At 31.4% G+C, this 21,593-nt stretch overlaps 1 protein-coding gene across 1 annotated transcript; it reads right to left on the reverse strand.

The window, feature by feature from the left end:
- Positions 1 to 18,779: 18,779 nt before the first annotated feature.
- Positions 18,780 to 19,840, reverse strand: LOC139877874 (putative germin-like protein 2-1). The gene is made up of 2 exons (XM_071865269.1): positions 19,694 to 19,840; positions 18,780 to 19,385 (listed from the first exon to the last, which is right to left on the reverse strand). The coding sequence occupies exons 1-2, from the start codon at positions 19,800 to 19,802 to the stop codon at positions 18,907 to 18,909; spliced, it is 588 nt and encodes a 195-aa protein (XP_071721370.1). The 5' UTR covers positions 19,803 to 19,840; the 3' UTR covers positions 18,780 to 18,906.
- Between the last annotated feature and the right edge of the window lie 1,753 nt (positions 19,841 to 21,593).

Consider the following 21,593-nt stretch of genomic DNA (forward strand, 5'->3'; position numbering starts at 1 on the left):
AGAAAAGATAAGATTAATTTACTTTTTCTCCAAATATTTTCGTAGCTAAACTAGCTTCGGACACCCAATCTTGTTTTAGTCGTAGTTTCTTCATTACAACTCCGTTTTTGTTGGTTCAACTTGTCACTTCCTTGGATCGAGTCAAATTTTAAGAATATGAACTGAAAATACCTTAGTTTGTATTCGAAATCATAGGTTATAGGTCAAACTTTGGTGAAACTTATGAAAGTGATCATTTTCCATCATAAAAACAACATTTAATGATCATTTTTCTAAAAATACTTACACTTTGAGTTAAACCATGAAATTTTATGTGTTAACATATTCATAAGAAATATCATTTTTCCAGAACATGAACTTCCAATTCAAAGTTCAAGATGGTTTTTAATTATCCAACCCAAAACAGCCCCCGGTTGCACTCCGACGACGTAGATTCAGTTTTTAAGATGTTCTTTGTAAAACCAAGTTATATCTTGTTAGGTTAGCATATCATTATGATATATTACAGGTCTTGAAGTGTTTTAAAAGTCAAGTTAGAAGGATCTATTTAGTTTGCGAACAAGTTTGAAATCATTCAAACTATGTTCTTGTTGTTAAAATTTTATACCACAAAATAAGATAGCTATATGAATATGAATTGAATAAGATTATGAACAAGGTTACTACCTCAAGTTACTTGGACAAAGTTACTGCAAAAGATAAGAAATAATCTTGGAATCAAAGAGTGGTGGAGTTAGATCAAAAGGTTGGAAGTAAACTTCTTCAAATGAGTGGTTATTTTGATATGTTCTTGAAAGAGTTTTCTTATGGTGTTTAAGGCTTGTAATTGAAGCTAAAGATGGGGAAAATGCTTGGAGATGATCAAGTATGAAGTTAGGAGTATTTTAAGAGAGAAATGAGGGTGTAGGTATGAGAAAATGGAGTGAAGAAATGGTATTCATTTATAAAAACGTTTTTAGTTTATAAAGAAAGAAAAGGATTCCTAATTTTGTTTTCTTACTAATAATTCATACTACTTGACAAATTCTAGTTACCTCATATCTAGGACAGTAATAATGTTGATTAGGATGTTGATTTCATGTGTATATATCAATAGTAAATACATATAGAAGCTGGGTATGATACGGGTACATATACCCTAGATATACGTATAGAAATCTTGAGGAAACGGAACGAGAATTCAAATATAGCTATCTTTTATGAATATACTTATATTGTTTTATGTATTTAAGTCCTTAAAAAGTGATTAAATACATTATATATACGATACATGTATAAGCATTATAGATTATAAGTATATATATCAAAGAATGTTACGTATAGTTATCGTTTTGAAAACTTAAGTTAGTAGTTTCAAAATATACTTATAACTCATTGTCATTAGTATACAATGAGATGTTAAACTATCCTTAGATCATGTTAAATATATATAAATACATATATATACACAAACGTATAATTATCGTATGTTATATAGTTCGTGATATCGTCGGTCATATTGGACGGTCAAACGTTGTGTAAAACTCTTTTCAAAAACACAAGTCTCAACAATTTGGATTGCTTATCATGTTGGTATGGTTTAATTTATGTAAATATTAATCTCATAAGTATAATTTGGTCGGAAAATTCTGGGTCATTACAGTACCTACCCGTTAAAGAAATTTCGTCCCCGAAATTTGATAGAGGTTGTTATGGATAACAATAAGAAGGTTTTCATGACAAATATAAGGTGATAATGGAGTTTTATCATCATTGAGTAATGTAGATAAAATGATTCGATTATGCGAAGAATATAAATGAGACTATCGTAAAAGAGTGAGATGAGTAAAATATATTCGTCTTAACCGATGACGTAGTTATGATTGATTTTCGGGATTTAAGGGATTTAAAGAGAATCTTACGTAATAAGATTTGGTTCTTTGGTGATTAAGGAAATCATGATCTTCTTTGATTATATGCAATAATCTGTTTCGATTGCTCTGTCGGATATTTCACTATAAATTCACCCCTTCGTTTCCTTATTTTCCATGACTCACACCTTCTATTCTTTCTCCCTTAATTCTTACTTTAAAGCATTCATCAATATGCTCCATCCAGTCCTGATTCTTGATATACTCCTAACTTTTATATCTGTCATTCTTCTTTTTCATCTACCACCAGAAGAATCTATTTACTTCTACTATACTCTTGTGTTTATAGTGTTTCTAATTCTCTTGTGTCTCTATATTGCTATCTACATCGATATACACGGTTTGTAATTTCGGGGTTATTATCGAAGTTTATATTCTTCATTATTTTTCGGAGCTTCATGCTTTCATTTTCTCTTCCCGACTTCGAGTCAAGCGAGTAATGGTCCGGAATTCGTAGATATGAAATTCATAATGAACATAGCTAATGCTCTAAGAATAAAATGGTAATAGAACGATTTTGATTTGTTAAATTACCAGAATACCCTAGAGAAGACCGAGTCATCCAGAAAAATATTCTCTTGATATGTTTAGAGATTAGATAGAATGTAAGAGTCGTGTAAATGGCACATGATGACGGTACTGTGAATCATCATGCTTCATTAGAAACTCAGCATGACTTACTGCAATATAATGACGTTGATCAAGTGTCATTATATTATACTAATCCATGCTTCAGTTCCCAACACTACTTCAAAACATTCATATTTTAAACTCGAAGGTTTCAGAATTTAGAAACTAACACAGTTTCTTTTATGTTGCAGATATTACGGAGAGATAAATGATCTCAGATAAGAATAGTTGTGAAAATATCGCCAGAAATATGGAGGATATTTATAATAAAACATACGAGAATATCTTAGAATTTCTAATATCAATGGAGGATGAAGAAGATTTGTCTGTGAAGGTTTAGAATGAGAAATAAGATGTTTGCTAACGATTTCAGCAGGCACAGAATCATTTAGATTCTTTGAAGGCAAACTTATTCTTTGTGATTTGTCCACAACTTTCTTCATAGTTTCACATAATCCGTTTTTCGGTACTAAATTTTCTATCGAGCGTTCCTAACACTCCTTTCTTTATCATCAAACTTTTGGCCATTAAGATCATCTACAACATGCTGCTTCGTCAGCATTTTTAAAGTTAACTGATCTGGGTCATCGGTTATCAAACTGAGGTAGTTTCAGGAGAATTGTGTTTTTAGAATGATTAATCGCTGATGGTAATATTGTGGAATATAAAAGGTTCCCCAGTAACAATAAAGAGTACGCATATATATCGCGGTTATACTAAAGTTGTTTTGGATGAAAAGTCGGAGTTGACTTGCTGGAGATGTGACAAAATTAGCTACTTTGGAAAGGGATTGCAAAACGATCTTCGGTAATAACAATGTCAAAGGAACTAGAACAGATACGTGTCAAACATTTACTCAGTTTTTGAGGGTTTTTCAGGTGCATAACTATATACATCAATCTTTTCTTCCGTAGATGAAGTGCGGTTGGTTTATCCTCTCGATTGAGGTGTTTTTAAGAATCATGATAGATTTGAACGCTGATTGTAATCGTCAAGATACAATGAGGTTTAAGATGAAATCAAGTGGCAATCTTGAAGAAATGTTTAGTTTCATATGTTATAATCAATATTTTAATTCATTTTAATTGTCCAATGTCATTAGTCCACAGTCGATAGTCCACAGTAACAGTCCAATAATTCATATATAGTTTAATATATAATATACGAATTAATTAATACGTGTCGTGACCCGTATACCTCTCAGACTCGATCACAACTCAAACTATATATATTATTGTAGAATCAACCTCAACCCTGTATAGAGAACTCGATCATTACTGCATATAGAGTGTCTATGGTGATTCCAAATAATATATATAGATGCGTCGATATGATATGTCAAAATATTGTATACGTGTCCCGATATTTAAAGTGCGTAAAATAATTACAGAAATTAAATGACGACAAATAAAAGTGCGATAATTAAATTGCGATAAATAAACTGTGATAAATAAAATATAATCAGTTAACTAGGAACAGTTAGCTGAAACAGTTAGCGTGGATTCTTAATAAAATTTTTCATAGTTAATTTGTTTGTTTCTAACAGATTTTATTTTGTCATATGTTTTCTTCATATGCCACTTGTTGGATTCTGGGAAGTCAAAATCCAAATATGAAATTGAATGAAAATGGTTATTCTACGGTGAACGGATACGTATATCGGTGGTTGTAAGTAGGATAGTAAATGACTGTTGAATCAGCTTCGACGAATGTACAATGTAACTTATTAGGATGAAATCTAATTATTCCTCGGGTATTACCTACCCGTTAAAAAAAATTTCACCATTAATATTTTGTACAAAGGAACTTTTAATTACAATCTTTATGAAAACATATATACATATATATTTTCTTCAGATGAAATCATGAATTTAATGAGTTAATATGATATTAATCTCATTTGCTTTTCGGTTTGAGCTAGAATAAGAAATCTCTAAAACTTTTTGAAACCACATATTCTTCGCAGAATATCAATGAAGTTATGGATCAATACTTCATCGTTCATTATTGTTGGTACTCCTTAGTATCTATGGTGCGTATGATGTTGATGTTTGTGGGACAGATTATGATGTCGAGACGTGTGATGCGGATGTTATTTGTTAGTGGTGATGATGGTATTGTTGATGTTATTGATGGTGGTGCTGATTATGCTGCTGGTGCTCTGCTGGTGTTTGCAACCTTCGCACCATGTTCTCCAAAGCCGTCACGCGAGCGCGAAGTTCGTTAACTTCTGCTAGTACACCGGGATGATTGGAGGTTGGAGCGAGCGAATGAACAAGATTTGTAATATGGGATAGTATATAATCGTGACGAGATACTCTAGAAATGAGAGAGAAAATGGCGTTTCGAATAGGTTCGCCGGTAAGTGCTTCAGGTTCATCGCCAAGAGGGAAATTTGGTGGATGGAATGGATCACCTTCTTCTTGTCTCCAATGATTTAGTATATTACGAACCCATCCCCAATTCATCCAGAATAGATGATGGGAAATTGGTTGATCCATTCCGGTGACGCTGCTTTCGGAGCCCGAATGGAAATCCATATCGGCATAACTGTAGGAATCTGAAGAATTCGAACTAGATGCGGAATCCATCTTGTATAATGGGGAAAATGAATTTTTGGTATGGAATAGATTATAAGAGTTAGATTTGGTACTCTTCAATACATAATTTACTTATGTATATATAATACCAAAATCCCGTAAATTACGGAGAATCTTTGAAAAGATATCAGTCAAAGTTTGCAATAACAGATATGCTAAGATAAGAATTCGTCTATACACTATCAATGCAGTAAATGCAGTAAGACGTGTCTAGACTTATGAATGATAAGCAGGTAATTTCCTAAGGATGATAAGCAGATGATTTCCGACTAGAAATGATAAGCAAAACTTTTGACATGTAGACACGGTCGAAGTCCAGACTCATTAATGCATCCTAACAACTACTAGTTAGACACACTAATGCAAGACCTGGTTCGCTACGACCACCGCTCTGATACAAACTGAAAGGACCCGTCCTAATCCGCCTGTACGAAGTCATCAACATTTGGTCCCATTGCGATGATCGGCTCCAAGTAATGTCCTTATATTGAGCAAATGCACAACGGAAGAATTAATTCGTACCTGAGAATAAACATGCTTTAAAATGTCAACCAAAAGGTTGGTGAGTTCATAGGTTTACCATAACAATCATTTCAATATGTTAATAGACCACAATATTTCATAATCATAAACATAATACACTCGCAAGTGTATGTAAAGCATTCTAAGTGGTTGAGCACTTGGTAACCATACTTAACATTTAATCAACGTTGCATATTCCCTTTATTATGAAATCTCACTACACCGTACCAAGTGTAGTCACCAAAACGAAGTACTGTGCAACTGTTGAATACTGGTCGTCCAGTCCGGTTGGGGTTGTCAGGCCCGATATATCTATCTTTAGGATTCGCGCCTACCAGTCATACACCAGTAGTTATAGTTACCAAGCTAAGGGGATATTTCTGGTTTAAACCCACGTAGAATTAGTTTTAGTACTTGTGCCTATTTCGTAAAACAGTTATAAAATATGAATGTATTCTCAGCCCAAAAATATATAATGCAAAAGCATTTAAAAAGGGAGCTATGAAAACTCACTTTTGCCTTGAAGGTATTTAATTCGACTTGGTCTCCGATAGATATCACGAACCTAACCATATATATAATATATCAACATATTTTTTTTTAAGTAATCGTTACATATATATATACTTTTAATACTTTTAATATTTTCTTAGTCCGTAGTTAGCAGTCCAATGTTAGTGGTCCACAATTAGTTGCTTAAATAAAATAAATAAAGACCCCATCGTATTCGTATTGATCAGAATTAATCTCGACCCATGGTACCATGTTGTCAAATGACGTGTTGCGTACATAAAGTACCGTGTTGTCAAATGACGTGTTGTGTACAATCATGAGGTTTTATGATTAATCTTCTCGTGTTGTTTACGGGTGGTCCTGAAATATATAAAATCAAATCATAAGTAATTATATATAAAATATCATATTAATTAGAAAATATAAGATTAATTTACTTTTTCTCCAAATATTTTCGTAGCTAAACTAGCTTCGGATACCCAATATTGTTTTAGTCGTAGTTTCTTCATTACAACTCCGTTTTTGTTGGTTCAACTTGCCACTTCCTTGGATCGATTCAAATTTTAAGAATATAAACTGAAAATACCTTAGTTTGTATTCAAAATCATAGGTTATAGGTCAAACTTTGGTGAAACTTATGAAAGTGATCATTTTCCATCATAAAAACAAAATTTAATGATCATTTTTCTAAAAATACTTACACTTTGAGTTAAACCATAAAATTTTTATGTGTTAATATATTCATAAGAAATATCATTTTTCCAGAACATAAACTTCCAATTCAAAGTTCAAGATGGTTTTTAATTATCCAATCCAAAACAGCCCCCGGTTGCACTCTGACGACGTAGATTCGGTTTTTAAGATGTTCTTTGTAAAACCAAGTTATATCTTGTTAGGTTAGCATATCATTATGATATATTACAGGTCTTGAAGTGTTTTAAAAGTCAAGTTAGAAGGATCTATTTAGTTTGCGAACAAGTTTGAAATCATTCAAACTATGTTCTTGTTGTTAAAATTTTATACCACAAAATAAGATAGCTATATGAATATGAATTGAATAAGATTATGAACAAGGTTACTACCTCAAGGTACTTGGACAAAGTTACTGCAAAAGATAAGAAATAATCTTGGAATCAAAGAGTGGTGGAGTTAGATCAAAAGGTTGGAAGTAAACTTCTTCAAATGGGTGGTTATTTTGATATGTTCTTGAAAGAGTTTTCTTATGGTGTTTAAGGCTTGTAATTGAAGCTAAATGATGGGGAAAATACTTGGAGATGATCAAGTATGAAGTTAGGAGTATTTTAAGAGAGAAATGAGGGTGTAGGTATGAGAAAATGGAGTGAAGAAATGGTGTTCATTTATAAAAACGTTTTTAGTTTATAAAGAAAGAAAAGGATTCCTAATTTTGTTTTCTAACTAATAATTCATACTACTTGACAAATTCTAGTTACCTCATATCTAGGGCAGTAATAATGTTGATTAGGATGTTGATTTGATGTGTATATACCAATAGTAAATACATATAGAAGCTGGGTATGATACGGGTACATATACCCTAGATATACGTATAGAAATCTTGAGGAAACGGAACGAGAATTCAAATATAGCTATCTTTTGTGAATATACTTATATTGTTTTATGTATTTAAGTCCTTAAAAAGTGATTAAATACATTATATATACGATACATGTATAAGCATTATAGATTATAAGTATATATATCAAAGATTGTTACGTATAGTTATCGTTTGGAAAACTTAAGTTAGTAGTTTCAAAATATACTTATAACTCATTGTCATTAGTACACAATGAGATGTTAAACCATCCTTAGATCATGTTAAATATATATATAAATACATATATATACACAAACGTATAATTATCGTATGTTATATAGTTCGTGATATCATCGGTCATATTGGACGGTCAAACGTTGTGTAAAACTCTTTTCAAAAACACAAGTCTCAACAATTTGGATTGCTTATCATGTTGGTATGGTTTAATTTATGTAAATATTAATCTCATAAGTATAATTTGGTCGGAAAATTCTGGGTCATTTCAAATACATTCTCACGAGATTGAAGAGTCGTCTCAAAACAAGAGTGAACATAAGAAGATATGAGAATCTCAAAGGATTCAAATCCAAAGTTCACTTAAGAGGACCAAAGTTCCTTTAGACATTTCAAATAGGATTATATTGTAAATTTCACATTTAACACTAAGGGAGAGATTGTTAGGACCCCGAAGTTGTATAGTGTTAATGTGAAACATGCTTAAATGAAGGTTCCTTAGAAGAGGGCTATATAAGGAACCTATGTAGTCCTAATTAGATAGCCATTGTATTGTAAATGAGTTCTAGAAGCTGTGGAATGTAAATCTTACAGATTCTCTCTCATACCGAGTCTCCTTCTTACATACCGAATCTCATTCTAACTTGTCATATCTTACAATCTCAACATGATCTGACATATCCGACTACATGTACTGTTCGAGCTTGACAAAAGAGGTATCAATTTTCATAGTGTTAGATGCCCGCTATGCGATGGTGACTTGGAATCGGTAGACCATACCATTAATTATAACCCATACTAAATTTAAGAGCCCGTGCGTTGCACGTGTAGTGACCCGAACTTTTCCATGTTTATATATATTAAAATTGTTATTTACATGATTAAGTGTTTCCAACAAGTTAAGCAATTAAACTTGTTAAGACTTGATTAATTGAAATAGGTTTTTGATATAGACAATTGACCACCCAAGTTGACCGGTGATTCACGAACGTTAAAACTTGTAAAAACTATATGATGACATATATATGATTATATATATAGTTAACATGATATTATGATAAGTAAGTAACTCATTAGGTATTTTAATAATGAGTTATATACATAAAATTTAGTTTATCGAATTAAGAAACTCGAAAAGATATATATAAAGATTATCGTTATAACAACGTCTTACTAAATACATATTAAACATATTAAGATATTGATACACTATGTTTAATCATGATAAATTATAAGTAAACATGTCATTAAGTGTATTAACAATGAACTACATATGTAAAAACAAGACTACTAACTTAATGATTTCGAAACGAGACATATATGTAACGATTATCATTGTAACAACATTTAACTGTATATATATCATACTAAGATATATTAATATATCATAATATCATGATAATGTAATAATTTAACACCTCTTTAGATATAATAAACAATGGGTTAACAACATTTAACAAGATCGTTAACCTAAAGGTTTCAAAACAACATTTAAATGTAACAACTAACGATGACTTAACGACTCAGTTAAAATGTATATACATGTAGTGTTTTAATATGTATTCATAAACTTTGGAAAGACTTCAAGACACTTATCAAAATACTTCTACTTAACAAAAATGCTTACAATTACATCCTCGTTCAGTTTCATCAACAATTCTACTCGTATGCACCCGTATTCGTACTCGTACAATACACAGCTTTTAGATGTATGTACTATTGGTATATACACTCCAATGATCAGCTCTTAGCAGCCCATGTCAGTTACCTAACACATGTGGGAACCATCATTTGACAACTAGCATGAAATATCTCCTAAAATTACAAAAATATTAGTAATCATTCATGACTTATTTACATGTAAACAAAATTACACATCCTTTATATCTAATCCATATACCAACGACAAAAAACACCTACAAACACTTTCATTCTTCTATTTTCTTCATCTAATTGATCTCTCTCAAGTTCTATCTTCAAGTTCTAAGCGTTCTTCATAAATTCTATAAGTTCTACTTTCATAAAATCCAGAATACTTCCAAGTTTGCTAGCTTACTTCCAATCATGTAAAGTGATCATCCAATCTCAATAAATCTTTCTTATTTATAGTAAGATATCTTTCTAATACAAGGTAATACTCATATTCAAACTTTGATTAAATTTCTATAACTATAACAATCTTATTTCGTGTTGAACTTGTTTTCGTGTCATGATTATGCTTCAAGAACTTTCAAGCCATCCAAGGATCCTTTGAAGCTAGATCTATTTTTTCTCATTTCCAGTAGGTTTACCTACTAAAATTAAGGTAGTAATGATGTTCATAACATCATTCAATTCATACATATAAAACTATCTTATTCGAAGATTTAAATTTGTAATCACTAGAACATAGTTTAGTTAATTATAAACTTGTTCGCAAATAAAGTTAATCCTTCTAACTTGACTTTTAAAATCAACTAAACACATGTTCTATATCTATATGATATGCTAACTTAATGATTTAAAACCTGAAAACACGAAAAACACCGTAAAATCAGACATACGCCGTCGTAGTAACACCGCGGGTTGTTTTGGGTTTGATAATTAAAAACTATGATAAACTCTGATTTAAAAGTTGTTCTTCTAGAAAAATGATTTTTCTTATGAACATGAAACTATATCCAAAAATCATGGTTAAAATCAAAGTGGAAGTATGTTTTCCAAAATGGTCATCTAGACGTCGTTCTTTCGACTGAAATGACTACCTTTACAAAAATGACTTATAACCTGTATTTCCGACTATAAACTTATACTTTTTCTGTTTAGATTCATAAACTTAAGTTCAATATGAAACCATAACAACTTGAAACACTCAAATCGGATTTAAAACGAAGAAGTTATGGGTAAAACAAGATTGGATAATTTTTCTTGTTGTAGTTACGTAAAAATTGGTAACAAATCTATATTAATCATATCCTAGCTAACTTATATTGTATTATACATGTATTCTAATATATTATATAATCTTGGGATACCATAGACACGTATGCAAATGTTTTGACATATCATATCGACCCATGTATATATATTATTTGGAACAACCATAGACACTCTATATGCAGTAATGTTGGTGTTAGCTATACAGGGTTGAAGTTGATTCCAAAAATATATATACTTTGAGTTGTGATCTAGCCTGAGATGTGTATACACTGGGTCGTGGATTGATTTAAGATAATATATGTCAATTTATTTCTGTACATCTAACTATGGACAACTAGTTGTAGGTTACTAACGAGGACAGCTGACTTAATAAACTTATAACATCAAAATGTATTAAAAATGTGGTAATTATATTTTGAACATACTTTGATATATATGTACATATTTGTTATAGGTTCGTGAATCGACCAGTGGTCAAGTCTTACTTCCCAACGAAGTAAAAATCTGTGAAAGTGAGTTATAGTCCCACTTTTAAAATCTAATATTTTGGGATGATAATACATGCAGTTTTATAAATGTTTTACGAAATAGACACAACTAAATGAAACTACATTATATGGGTGAAAGATTGAAGCCGAATATGCCCCTTTTGCTTGGTAGCCTAAGAATTAGTAAACCGATCTACTAATTGACGCGAATCCTAAAGATAAATCTATTGGGCCTAACGAACCCCATCCAAAGTACCGGATGCTTTATTACTTCGAATTCGTTTTTTTATCATGTCCGAAGGATTTTCCGGAATGATAGGGGATATTCTTATATGTATCTTGTTAATGTCGGTTACCAGGTGTTCACCGTATGAATGATTTTTATCTCTATGTATGGGATGTATATTGAAATATGAAATCTTGTGGTCTATTATTATGATTTGATAATATATAGGTTAAACCTATAACTCACCAACATTTTTGTTGACGTTTTAAGCATGTTTATTCTCAGGTGATAATTAAGAGCTTCCGTTGTTGCATACTAAAATAAGGACAAGATTTGGAGTCCATGCTTGTATGATATTATGTAAAAACTGCATTCAAGAAACTTATTTTTGATGTAATATATTCTTATTGTAAACCATTATGTAATGGTCGTGTGTAAACGGTATATTTTAGATTATCATTATTTGATAATCTACGTAATGCTTTTTAAACCTTTATAGATAAAATAAAGGTTATGGTTGTTTTAAAAATGAATGCAGTCTTTGAAAAACGTCTCATATAGAGGTCAAAACCTCGCGAAGAAATCAATTAATATGGAACGTTTATAATCAATATGAACAGGACATTTCAGCACGGTAACTCAAAAATATAGTATTCAGATGCGTTAATATGTGTACCGATTATTTGCAATATACACTTACAATAATGAAACAAATAATTAATGAAATAACAATGATCAATTCATTTGTTTTACAAAATGTTGGACCTTTTGTAATAAAGAAATGGAAAACGTGTTCAATTTGTCAAAATGTAAAACCATAACACTTAAACTTTTGAATCCCGCTGATGTAGATCAAAGTGGTATGTGCATATTTTTTATCATTTAACCGAAGTGAGTCTTGGTACACTACATTATAAGTTTCCATTTTTATGAATGTCTTTCTACCTACACGGAATCTATAAATGTTATTGAATATAAATTTCGTCACATATCACATGTAAGTTAATTTATTAAGGATTTTTAACTTATTTGAAAATAAAAACAAATTATGGACCAAATAGTATTAACCATTAATCTCAAATGTTAATCAATATTTTAACCTATTTTGGAAGTAAAAAAAGAAACAATAAACATATAGATGTATGATATGCATCATATTTGTTTTGGACTAATTAAAACCTTTGGACAGAAACAAATCCTTTTTCTAAAGATTCATGCCAAAAGGCATAAAGAAAGTAATTTCATAGATGCAAGTTTACCTCATTCAACATCCTGTGCAATTCATCTCTTGCTTCAACAACTATGTACCTGACATTGCTATCAACTACAAAGAAAAGAACATGTGTGTTCTGGAAATAGTGGCTCCATAGTGGCCGAAACTGCATGTACATCAATAAAAGTTTACATATGTACTTATGTAGTAATGAATTGAATAGACATATGTAGACCATTCACCACAAAATAAATAAATGTTTTCTTTGGAACATAATATTTTAGAAGGGTGGATGGTCTGCAACATTTAAACCTCAAAAGTCATAATTAAGTGACATTTTTACCTTTTCCTGCCCCCACATCCAGTGGCGGAACTTGAACCCGACCACAGATGACGCAAAATAAGCCGTCATATATTGTAAGCATTTGCAAATTCAAACCCCATGCATTAACCTCCGATATCTGCATCTATTCTATTTAATTGACGCTTGACAATGAAGATATCTCAACAAAGTGAAGATGATTTCGAACATCGGGAAGATCAACATGAAGATGAACAGATTCGTAAGTTTTTTTATTATATATAATACATATACACATATTCGATAGATATTTGATGTCGAACCTGTATGAATCTTATACTCATACCTGATTGATATACATATATTAATACATTATAAAAGTACATGTTGATGTTATGAACTATCTGCAGTTTGGGTAAAAATTGCCCCCTGCTGATTCGTATATGTACAACGAATTTGGATACTGATTTTTGTAGCTTCTCGTTGTTGCGTTCACTAAGTGTTTACTACGTATAAAAAACGTCAACAATGGACAAAACTATTGTAGCTTGAACTAAGTGCTTACAATTTACTTCCACCAAGTGTTTATCATAAATGGTATTCATAAAGTTGTGTTGGGTCAAAATAACCCCCTTTTAATAAACTGCATTTGATACACAATTTTTGGGTCAAAATAACCCCATATATAAATTGTACTTTATACACCATTTTTGAGTCAAAATAAGCCTCTATTTATTAAATGTACTTGATAACCCATTTTTTGGATGAATATAATACTATATTTTTAAAATACAGTTTCGAGTTTGTGTTACCAGTCACCTATTATAAACTGGGTCACATAATGGTCAAAAAACCGGGTTACCATTCACTCAAACCGTGGTATCATTCACTCGTTTCCATTCACCTGTTATACATGTAGCAATTATAAAATGTGTTATAAAACTTTTATGTTTACCATCTACTATCTACTATGTTTATAATAACACTTTGACTATGTTTATAACACTTTTACCGTGTTTACCATCTACTATTGTTATAACACCTTGACTATGTTTATAACACTTTTACTATGTTTATAAAGTGTGTTATCTACTATGTTAGTAACACGTGTACTATGTTTACCATCTACTATGTTTATAACACATATACCATCTACTCTGAAAAAAATGTCATAACAATTTGTAAACTGATCCACTATAGTTTATCTATTATGTTTATAAACTGACCCATTGCAGTTTGTACAAACATGTGTCAATTTACCTGCACTTGAACTTTGTCAATTATTATTAAATTTTTCTAGTAAACTGCACATCAACATATCATATATAAATTTAACAATAGAAAAAAAAAAAAAGGATCAATAAAAAATATTTCAATAACAGATTTCAAAAAGATCCCAAAATTTTTAAAAAAAATTATTACCTATCAAAACAGATTTCAAAGAAATCAACAAAAAATATAAGAAAAAGGGATGAAAACCTCATCCAAAAATAAGGGAACTTTAGGATCTTTGTAATTCATCACTGACTAAAACATCTTTGATGCAGGTCTGATAACTCGTAGCCATTGCGGATTTTTGATATATAACTCAAAGTGCAGATTGCGTTGTATATTGTGTTGGAAGCTTTAACTTAAAATCACACCACGGTACCATTTTCAGAATCATCACTTAAATCGAATCATCACTTAAATTGCATGTTAAACGGAATAGAATTGATTTGCGGTTCCTGGTGTGATTCGGTTTGATTATCGATTACGGTGATCGAATGATTTATGATAAGATATGAAATTAACGCAAAAGAATGTGTTGGAATTTTTGGTGGATCATGTGGTGGTTTTTTGAGAAACCCTAACTAAGAAGCGTGTAAGCCGTAAAAATGTTATCGCGTTTCAAATCATCCGCTCTACAGGACCACGTGGATTAATTAGTGTTAATCAAGATTAATTACCTATTTTACACGTCAGCACATAGGATTAAGGAGTAATTAGCCGTTGACACGTGGGATTAATTTTCATGATTTATATAATGTTATAGATAGATAGATAGATTATAGATTATAGAAGATTAGTTATTGATTGTAAACCGTTCACTTACTTATAATCATAAGAATGTAAAAACACAATTTGATGATTAAATGCATACCAAATCACCAAATAGATGTTCCACACCACCAATATGGTTACTCTACATTAATTCAACATGCGTCATACCAAAGGGCCCTTGGCCTGGCGGTATGAGATGAGCCTTTCAACCAAGAGGTTGTGGGTTCAAGCCTCAGTTGAGGCAGTGAGATGTAAATATTCGTGGTTTCGTGTATAGTGTAGATTTGCCTTTCAAAAAAAAAAAAATAAATAAAATAAAATAAAATAAAAATTCAACATGCGTTATAGTAAGACATCATACCAAATAGATAAGGGGAACACATACCGTTAATTACAAGTTTTCATTATTTATTTTATTTTAGATAAAATTTAATTCCTCGTCCCTGAACTTTACATCGATTTTGACTCCCTGTCCTTTTTCTTTTTTTTTTGTGCATTCCTCGTCCCTAAACTATGAAAAGAGTACATCCCTCGTCCCCCGTCTACTTTCTGTCAAAACCTGCCGTTACCCCTTATCACGTGCATGTCATGTGAGGGTATTTTTGACATTACATTGTCACTGTTTCTCTTTACTTCTCTACTTATCCTTTTTAATCCTATTTTATTTATTTACAAATAGACAGAGTAGGCAAACCCACTTCAAACAACCACACTTTAATTTCACACTATGATTTTTCACCTACAATTTTTTCATACATACACATACTAACATATATGTAAACAAACACAAATCAAGAGCTGTAAACCCAACTTTGTTAATTTTAGTGCAACTTTTTCATTAGGGTTTATTATTTTGATATTTGATGAAATTGGTAAAGGAATAAAGATGAAGATGAACAATTACCCTTACGAGGGTCGGTTATTTCTACCACTACCACTACGCCAGCAACAACCACCACCATAATTAACAATCAGAGGTACAGATCTGTTAATGTATCACCAGCAAACACATCTGAAAAATTCTTCATAGGCTTACCCTTTTTTATCAACATTCGTCACCATAGTAGTAACAGATCTGAATTCGATGGTACCTACTAAGCGTCATAATAGAAGATGCTGTGATTGCAAATTTTTTATTTCGTCACCATATATACAATAGCAACAGCGGATCAATAAATTTGAAGAAATATATCCGATTGAACTCACATCTGAGTGATTCAATATTCGTTAACAGAACTGTCACCAGAGATGGGTTGGACAAAGGATTTTGTTGCCAGATTAGTTATTCTACCTCTTTTAATTTCGTTATCGGAATCATAATCAGGTAGGCTTGATTTTGGTTTTAAAGTTTGTATGTTTTTTTTTGTGTTTAAAACCCAGATAATTTTTTTTTGTGTGTTTGTAAATTAGAACAAATCAGTGTTTGTAGAGAGATTTTAAATCTCGTTTGTTTGTTGAGAAGTTTCAAATCTCGTTTGTTGAGATTTTTAGAAATGGTTTTTAGATCATGTTTGTTGAGGTTTCAATTTTGGTCAACGTTAAGCGTAATCAAATAGACATGAATTATCTTTGCATTTTTCAATGATTTAATTTTTAGTTAAATGATTTATAATCTGGAAAAGAGTTAGAGTTAGAAAAAAGAAGTTTGGTGTTCATGATGACGAGTTTATAATTTGATTTCTTGATTTTGTAAAGTATAAAATTAGGGTTTTTAATTTGTGGATGATTAACCTGAGATGATGAGGATGAGGATGAAAAGATATTTTAAATAATAAATAAAATAAAAAAACTAAAGTACCCTCACATGGTTTGCACATGATTGAACGAACGGCTAAAATTAACAGAAAGTAGACGGGGAGACGAGGGATGTACTCTTTTCATAGTTTAGGGACGAGGAATGCACAAAAAAAAGAAAAAGGACAGGAGTCAAAATCGACGTAAAGTTCAGGAACGAGGAATGAAATTTTGTCTTTATTTTATTTCAACCGGCATGAGTAAAAGAGGATGATGTTAAACACTACTCCCTCCGTCCCTAAATTATTGTCCAGTATTCCATTTTGGGATGTCCCAAATTAATTGTCTACTTCCATAAATAGAAAGGAAATGAGATATTTCATTGGTGGATCTGGAGAGAGAAGATATTTCATTGGTGGAGAAATAAAGTTAGTGGGATTTCCTAAAACTGTGTGTTTTTTATCTGGGGACAATTAATCTGGGACGGAGGGAGTAATACATTGTCCATTCAATTAAATAAAGTTAATCACTTACAGTAATATAACCTAAAATTTATACTATCATTAAACGCGTCCACAAATTCATTGATTGATCAACAAACAACTAAAAGTAGATTTCGATCGCTTTTCATTATGGACAATGATAAACGTAGCCGTAGCCCAAGCTTACCATAATTAGATCTGTAAACTCTCATTAATTAATTACAAGATATTATTATTCCTTTTTTAATATCGACTTTCCTTATATAATTTTGGCAATAATATTATTCATGACATGTCTGACTTATAAAAAGAGAATTATATTATTTATGGTATGCTTAAACGTAACTCTTAGAGCTGCGTTTATCATTTTCCTTCAATTATTCAATAATTATTTCATTACTTAATTAAGCCCTTGGTCCCTAAAGTTTTATCTTTTTTTCATCTTTGTCCCTAATGTATTTTTATTCCATCATAACCCTTAAAGTTATGATATGGTTTCATTTAGGTACCCAATTAATGAATTGAGTTAACGGCAGTTAACCGTGGGGGCTTAAATGAAATCATATCATTATTTTAAGGGTTAGGATGAAACAAAAATATTTTAGGGACAAGGATTATACAAAAATACTTTAGGGACAAGGATGAAACAAAAATACTTTAGGGACATTGATAAAAAAAAGGTAAAAATTTAAAAACCAACGGCGTAATTAAGTCAAGGGGGAACGATATTTTAGGGAAATAAATAACAATTACTTCGTACTTACTTATATATGGGGATGTATCCGTAAAGGTGAATGAGTGGTGTTTGGGCTGTTACAGGTGGTTAGCTCTTTACTTGCGCAACAACTCCCACCTGACATGACTTTTGAGTTTTTTTTGTTAATGTCTTTTGACTCTTTTATTTGAGGCAACAACAAGCGTCTATTTATTGGCGACATGACTGCCGCTAAAAGCCTAGATTGAATCTCAGACATGCTTAAAAATTCATGGAAATTTGATTATACCATTTTCCATTAGGGGTGTGCATAATATCCAAATCCGAATCCGCAATTCGAATTATCCGCAATCCGATCCGAAAATATCCAAAAATTCGGATATCCGGATTTTTAGATATCCGAAGATCTAATATCCAGATTTTCGGATTCGGATATCAGATCAATTTTTTAAATTTTTTGGATATTCAGATAATCCGATATCCAAAATAAAATACACTTATTATTAATATATTTATATTTATAGTTTAGTGTCTCAATGAATAATGACTTATGGACCTTATAACTTTTAAGGTAGACTAACCTTTTAACTTTTAAGAGTAAATAGAACAAAGATAGCTATTAAAAATAATCAATCGTTTCAAAAAGTAAAGTAGCGTACTGTGATTTATCAATATTTTTTTAAACTCACTTGCATTCATATTTTGATACTCTTTTTGTTTGGTTCATCTTCACAAGATGGATGTGTATCATTTTTATTGTAACGAGTATGACATACTAATTAGAACTTGCTAACGTTCTAGAACGATATTATATTTATGTTTTAAACTTTGTTATCTGCAGAGATGTGAGGATTCAATTCAAACACGGCATTTGCAATGGTGATGATTCCTGGATTTTGACTATTAAATGCAGCAATACCAAGGGCATACCCATTTCCGACATTTTTTTGGTAGTGAATTAGACCTTTCGGGAATACAAAAACATCACCCTTTTGAAGTACCACCGTGAAGAGACGGTTTTCAGGGTTAGACGTGACAAAACCGACTTCAAGACTACCTTCGATGACAGTCAAGATTTCAGAAGCTCGGGGGTGCGTGTGTGGAGGAGTAATTCCCCCAGGAGCAAAATCAACACCGGCCATGGAGATACCTAAAGTGTTGAGTCCTGGCAACTGTGTTACATCCGCAAGAGTCAAGGTCATATTAGATACAACATCATTGTTACGGCATAGTCCTCTAAAAAGAAAGTCTTCTGTTTTTACAACCTTTGGATCTTTGCAGACGAAACCATTCACCAGCACTGCATGAACAAAAATATAAAAAAAATATGGGCATGCAGGAGCGATTCTAAGCTTGGGGTGCGAAGTCCTTGGACCACACTACTTTGAGAATTTTTTATACAATGTAATGTTACTAAATTTAATTATATAACCTCTTGTATTTTTAAAATTCAAGATTTTTTTGAGGTAAACAATCACAAAAATACCTTTTAAATATAATTAGTTTGAAAAAAAAAAAAGAAGAAATTAGGACCCATTGTATTACTATATCATTTTCACAGCATGCAAATTAAAGCATATGTCTCGGCATTTCAAGATAATATTTTACCTTTGTTGTTTAGATCAGCAACACAGAAGTCTTGTTGGGGACTGGCCGAACCCAATGGAAGCAAACAAGTTGCCAATAAGAGACCAAACAAAAACATATGAGACGTCATTAGTGATATAGAAATGATCAAAATATTGTCTTCAATGAACTTTGGTAGCTCAAAACATTTGTGTAATGAATTATGCAGCTTGGTAGTGCTTTTATAGCAAAAACATAAGACTGTTGTGTCACCACGAATAAATTAAACCCCTTTGAAACAGTGACGAATCCAGGATGAAAATTCAATGAAATTTCAAGATTTTTTCCAAAACTAATTATATTTTAAGGGTATTTTAGTGGTTGTTTATCTTAAAAAAATCATAAATTTTAAATTTAGATTTAGTCATATATCTAAATTTAGTGGTGTCTTATATAATTTGATGAGTAATTGTATGGGGTCATATGACCCCACTTCATGGGTACTACATTCGCCCGTGTTTGAAAGGTTAAACAATGTAGCCATTATAATCGATAGTTATATATATTTCACTATTAGTTGCTCATTGGGAAGTTTGGGGTTGCGATTGGAGAATGATTTTTTGATTATTGTGTTTAAAAAGCATAAATAATCAGATGATAGTGTTTCGCAAGTTACAAATAAAAATCAATCAATTACGATTTAGGAGGTCCAAAACGTGAAAATTAAGAAGTAATGAGATACTTAGGGGTGTTTGGGGTTGCGACTGGAGCACGATTTTTTTTATTATTGCGTTTAGAAATCGTAAATAATGAAAAAATAGTGTTTGAAAAGTTAATAAAAATCAATTAATTACTCCCCCGTCCCATATTAAGTGTCCACTGTTGACTTTTCAAAATCTTTCTTTGTCAAATTTAACCGTAAATATTTTTTTTTATGCTATACAATATTTAATGAAAGTTATATGGAATGAAAACACATTTAAAACTCAATTCATTCATATGATTTCCATCAAATATTATATAGCACAAATAAAAATATTTACGGTCAAAGTTGACAAAATAAGACTTTGAAAAGTCAACAGTGGACAATTAAGATGGGATACATGTAGTACGATTTAAGAGACTCAAAATGTGAAAATGTAAAGGTAATAAGACACGCACCAAAACACGATTATTCACTTTTCATTTCTCTCATATTCTTTTCCATAAATGCCCTTATAAAATCGTCTTAAGGGCCTTATAAAATCGTCTTAAGGGTATGTTTGGTAAATCTAGCTGGAAGCTAGTAGCTAGCAACTTATAGTTAGAGCTAGTAGCTGGTATCAAGTAGTGATAGCTAGTAGTTGTTAGCGTTTTATGTGTATTAATGTGCTTAACAGAGTAGTCGAACTGTTAAAAAAGGTAAACTAAAAAAAAGTTAGGTGTTTTTTTTTCTCAAACGTTAGTTCTAGGAGTTTCTACAGGGCCGGTCCTGACATTTTTAGTGCCCTGTGCGAGTCAGAAAAAAAGGCCCTTAGTAGGTCGATTCGAGGCTCTCAAGCACAATAGGTTAAGAAAGAGACTTTTTTAGACAAACTTTTTTATTCATATCACTAGTGGACATATGATTACATATTTATAGCAATTGGAAAGAAACAACTACGAACATATTACGACTTCTACTACCAAACATGAAACTAATACTATAAGAAAGTGGTAAACTTGTCACTTGTGCGTTCATGTATGCGTTCATGTATGCATGAGCCTGACGTAATGAAATCATGAGGTAACCCATTTATTTATCTGATAATAATTCTACCACTTATAATAAACTATCACACATACATTTGTAATAAGAAAAACAATTTGAAAAGTTCATTTTGATCCATGCTTCTGTCACTCTTCATTGACAATAATAATAATAGAATTTATAAAAATAAGTACCAAGTTTGCAGAAACGACG

Source organism: Rutidosis leptorrhynchoides, chromosome 11 (assembly GCF_046630445.1).
Source record: "Rutidosis leptorrhynchoides isolate AG116_Rl617_1_P2 chromosome 11, CSIRO_AGI_Rlap_v1, whole genome shotgun sequence".
In the NCBI taxonomy this organism is placed as follows: domain Eukaryota; kingdom Viridiplantae; phylum Streptophyta; class Magnoliopsida; order Asterales; family Asteraceae; genus Rutidosis; species Rutidosis leptorrhynchoides.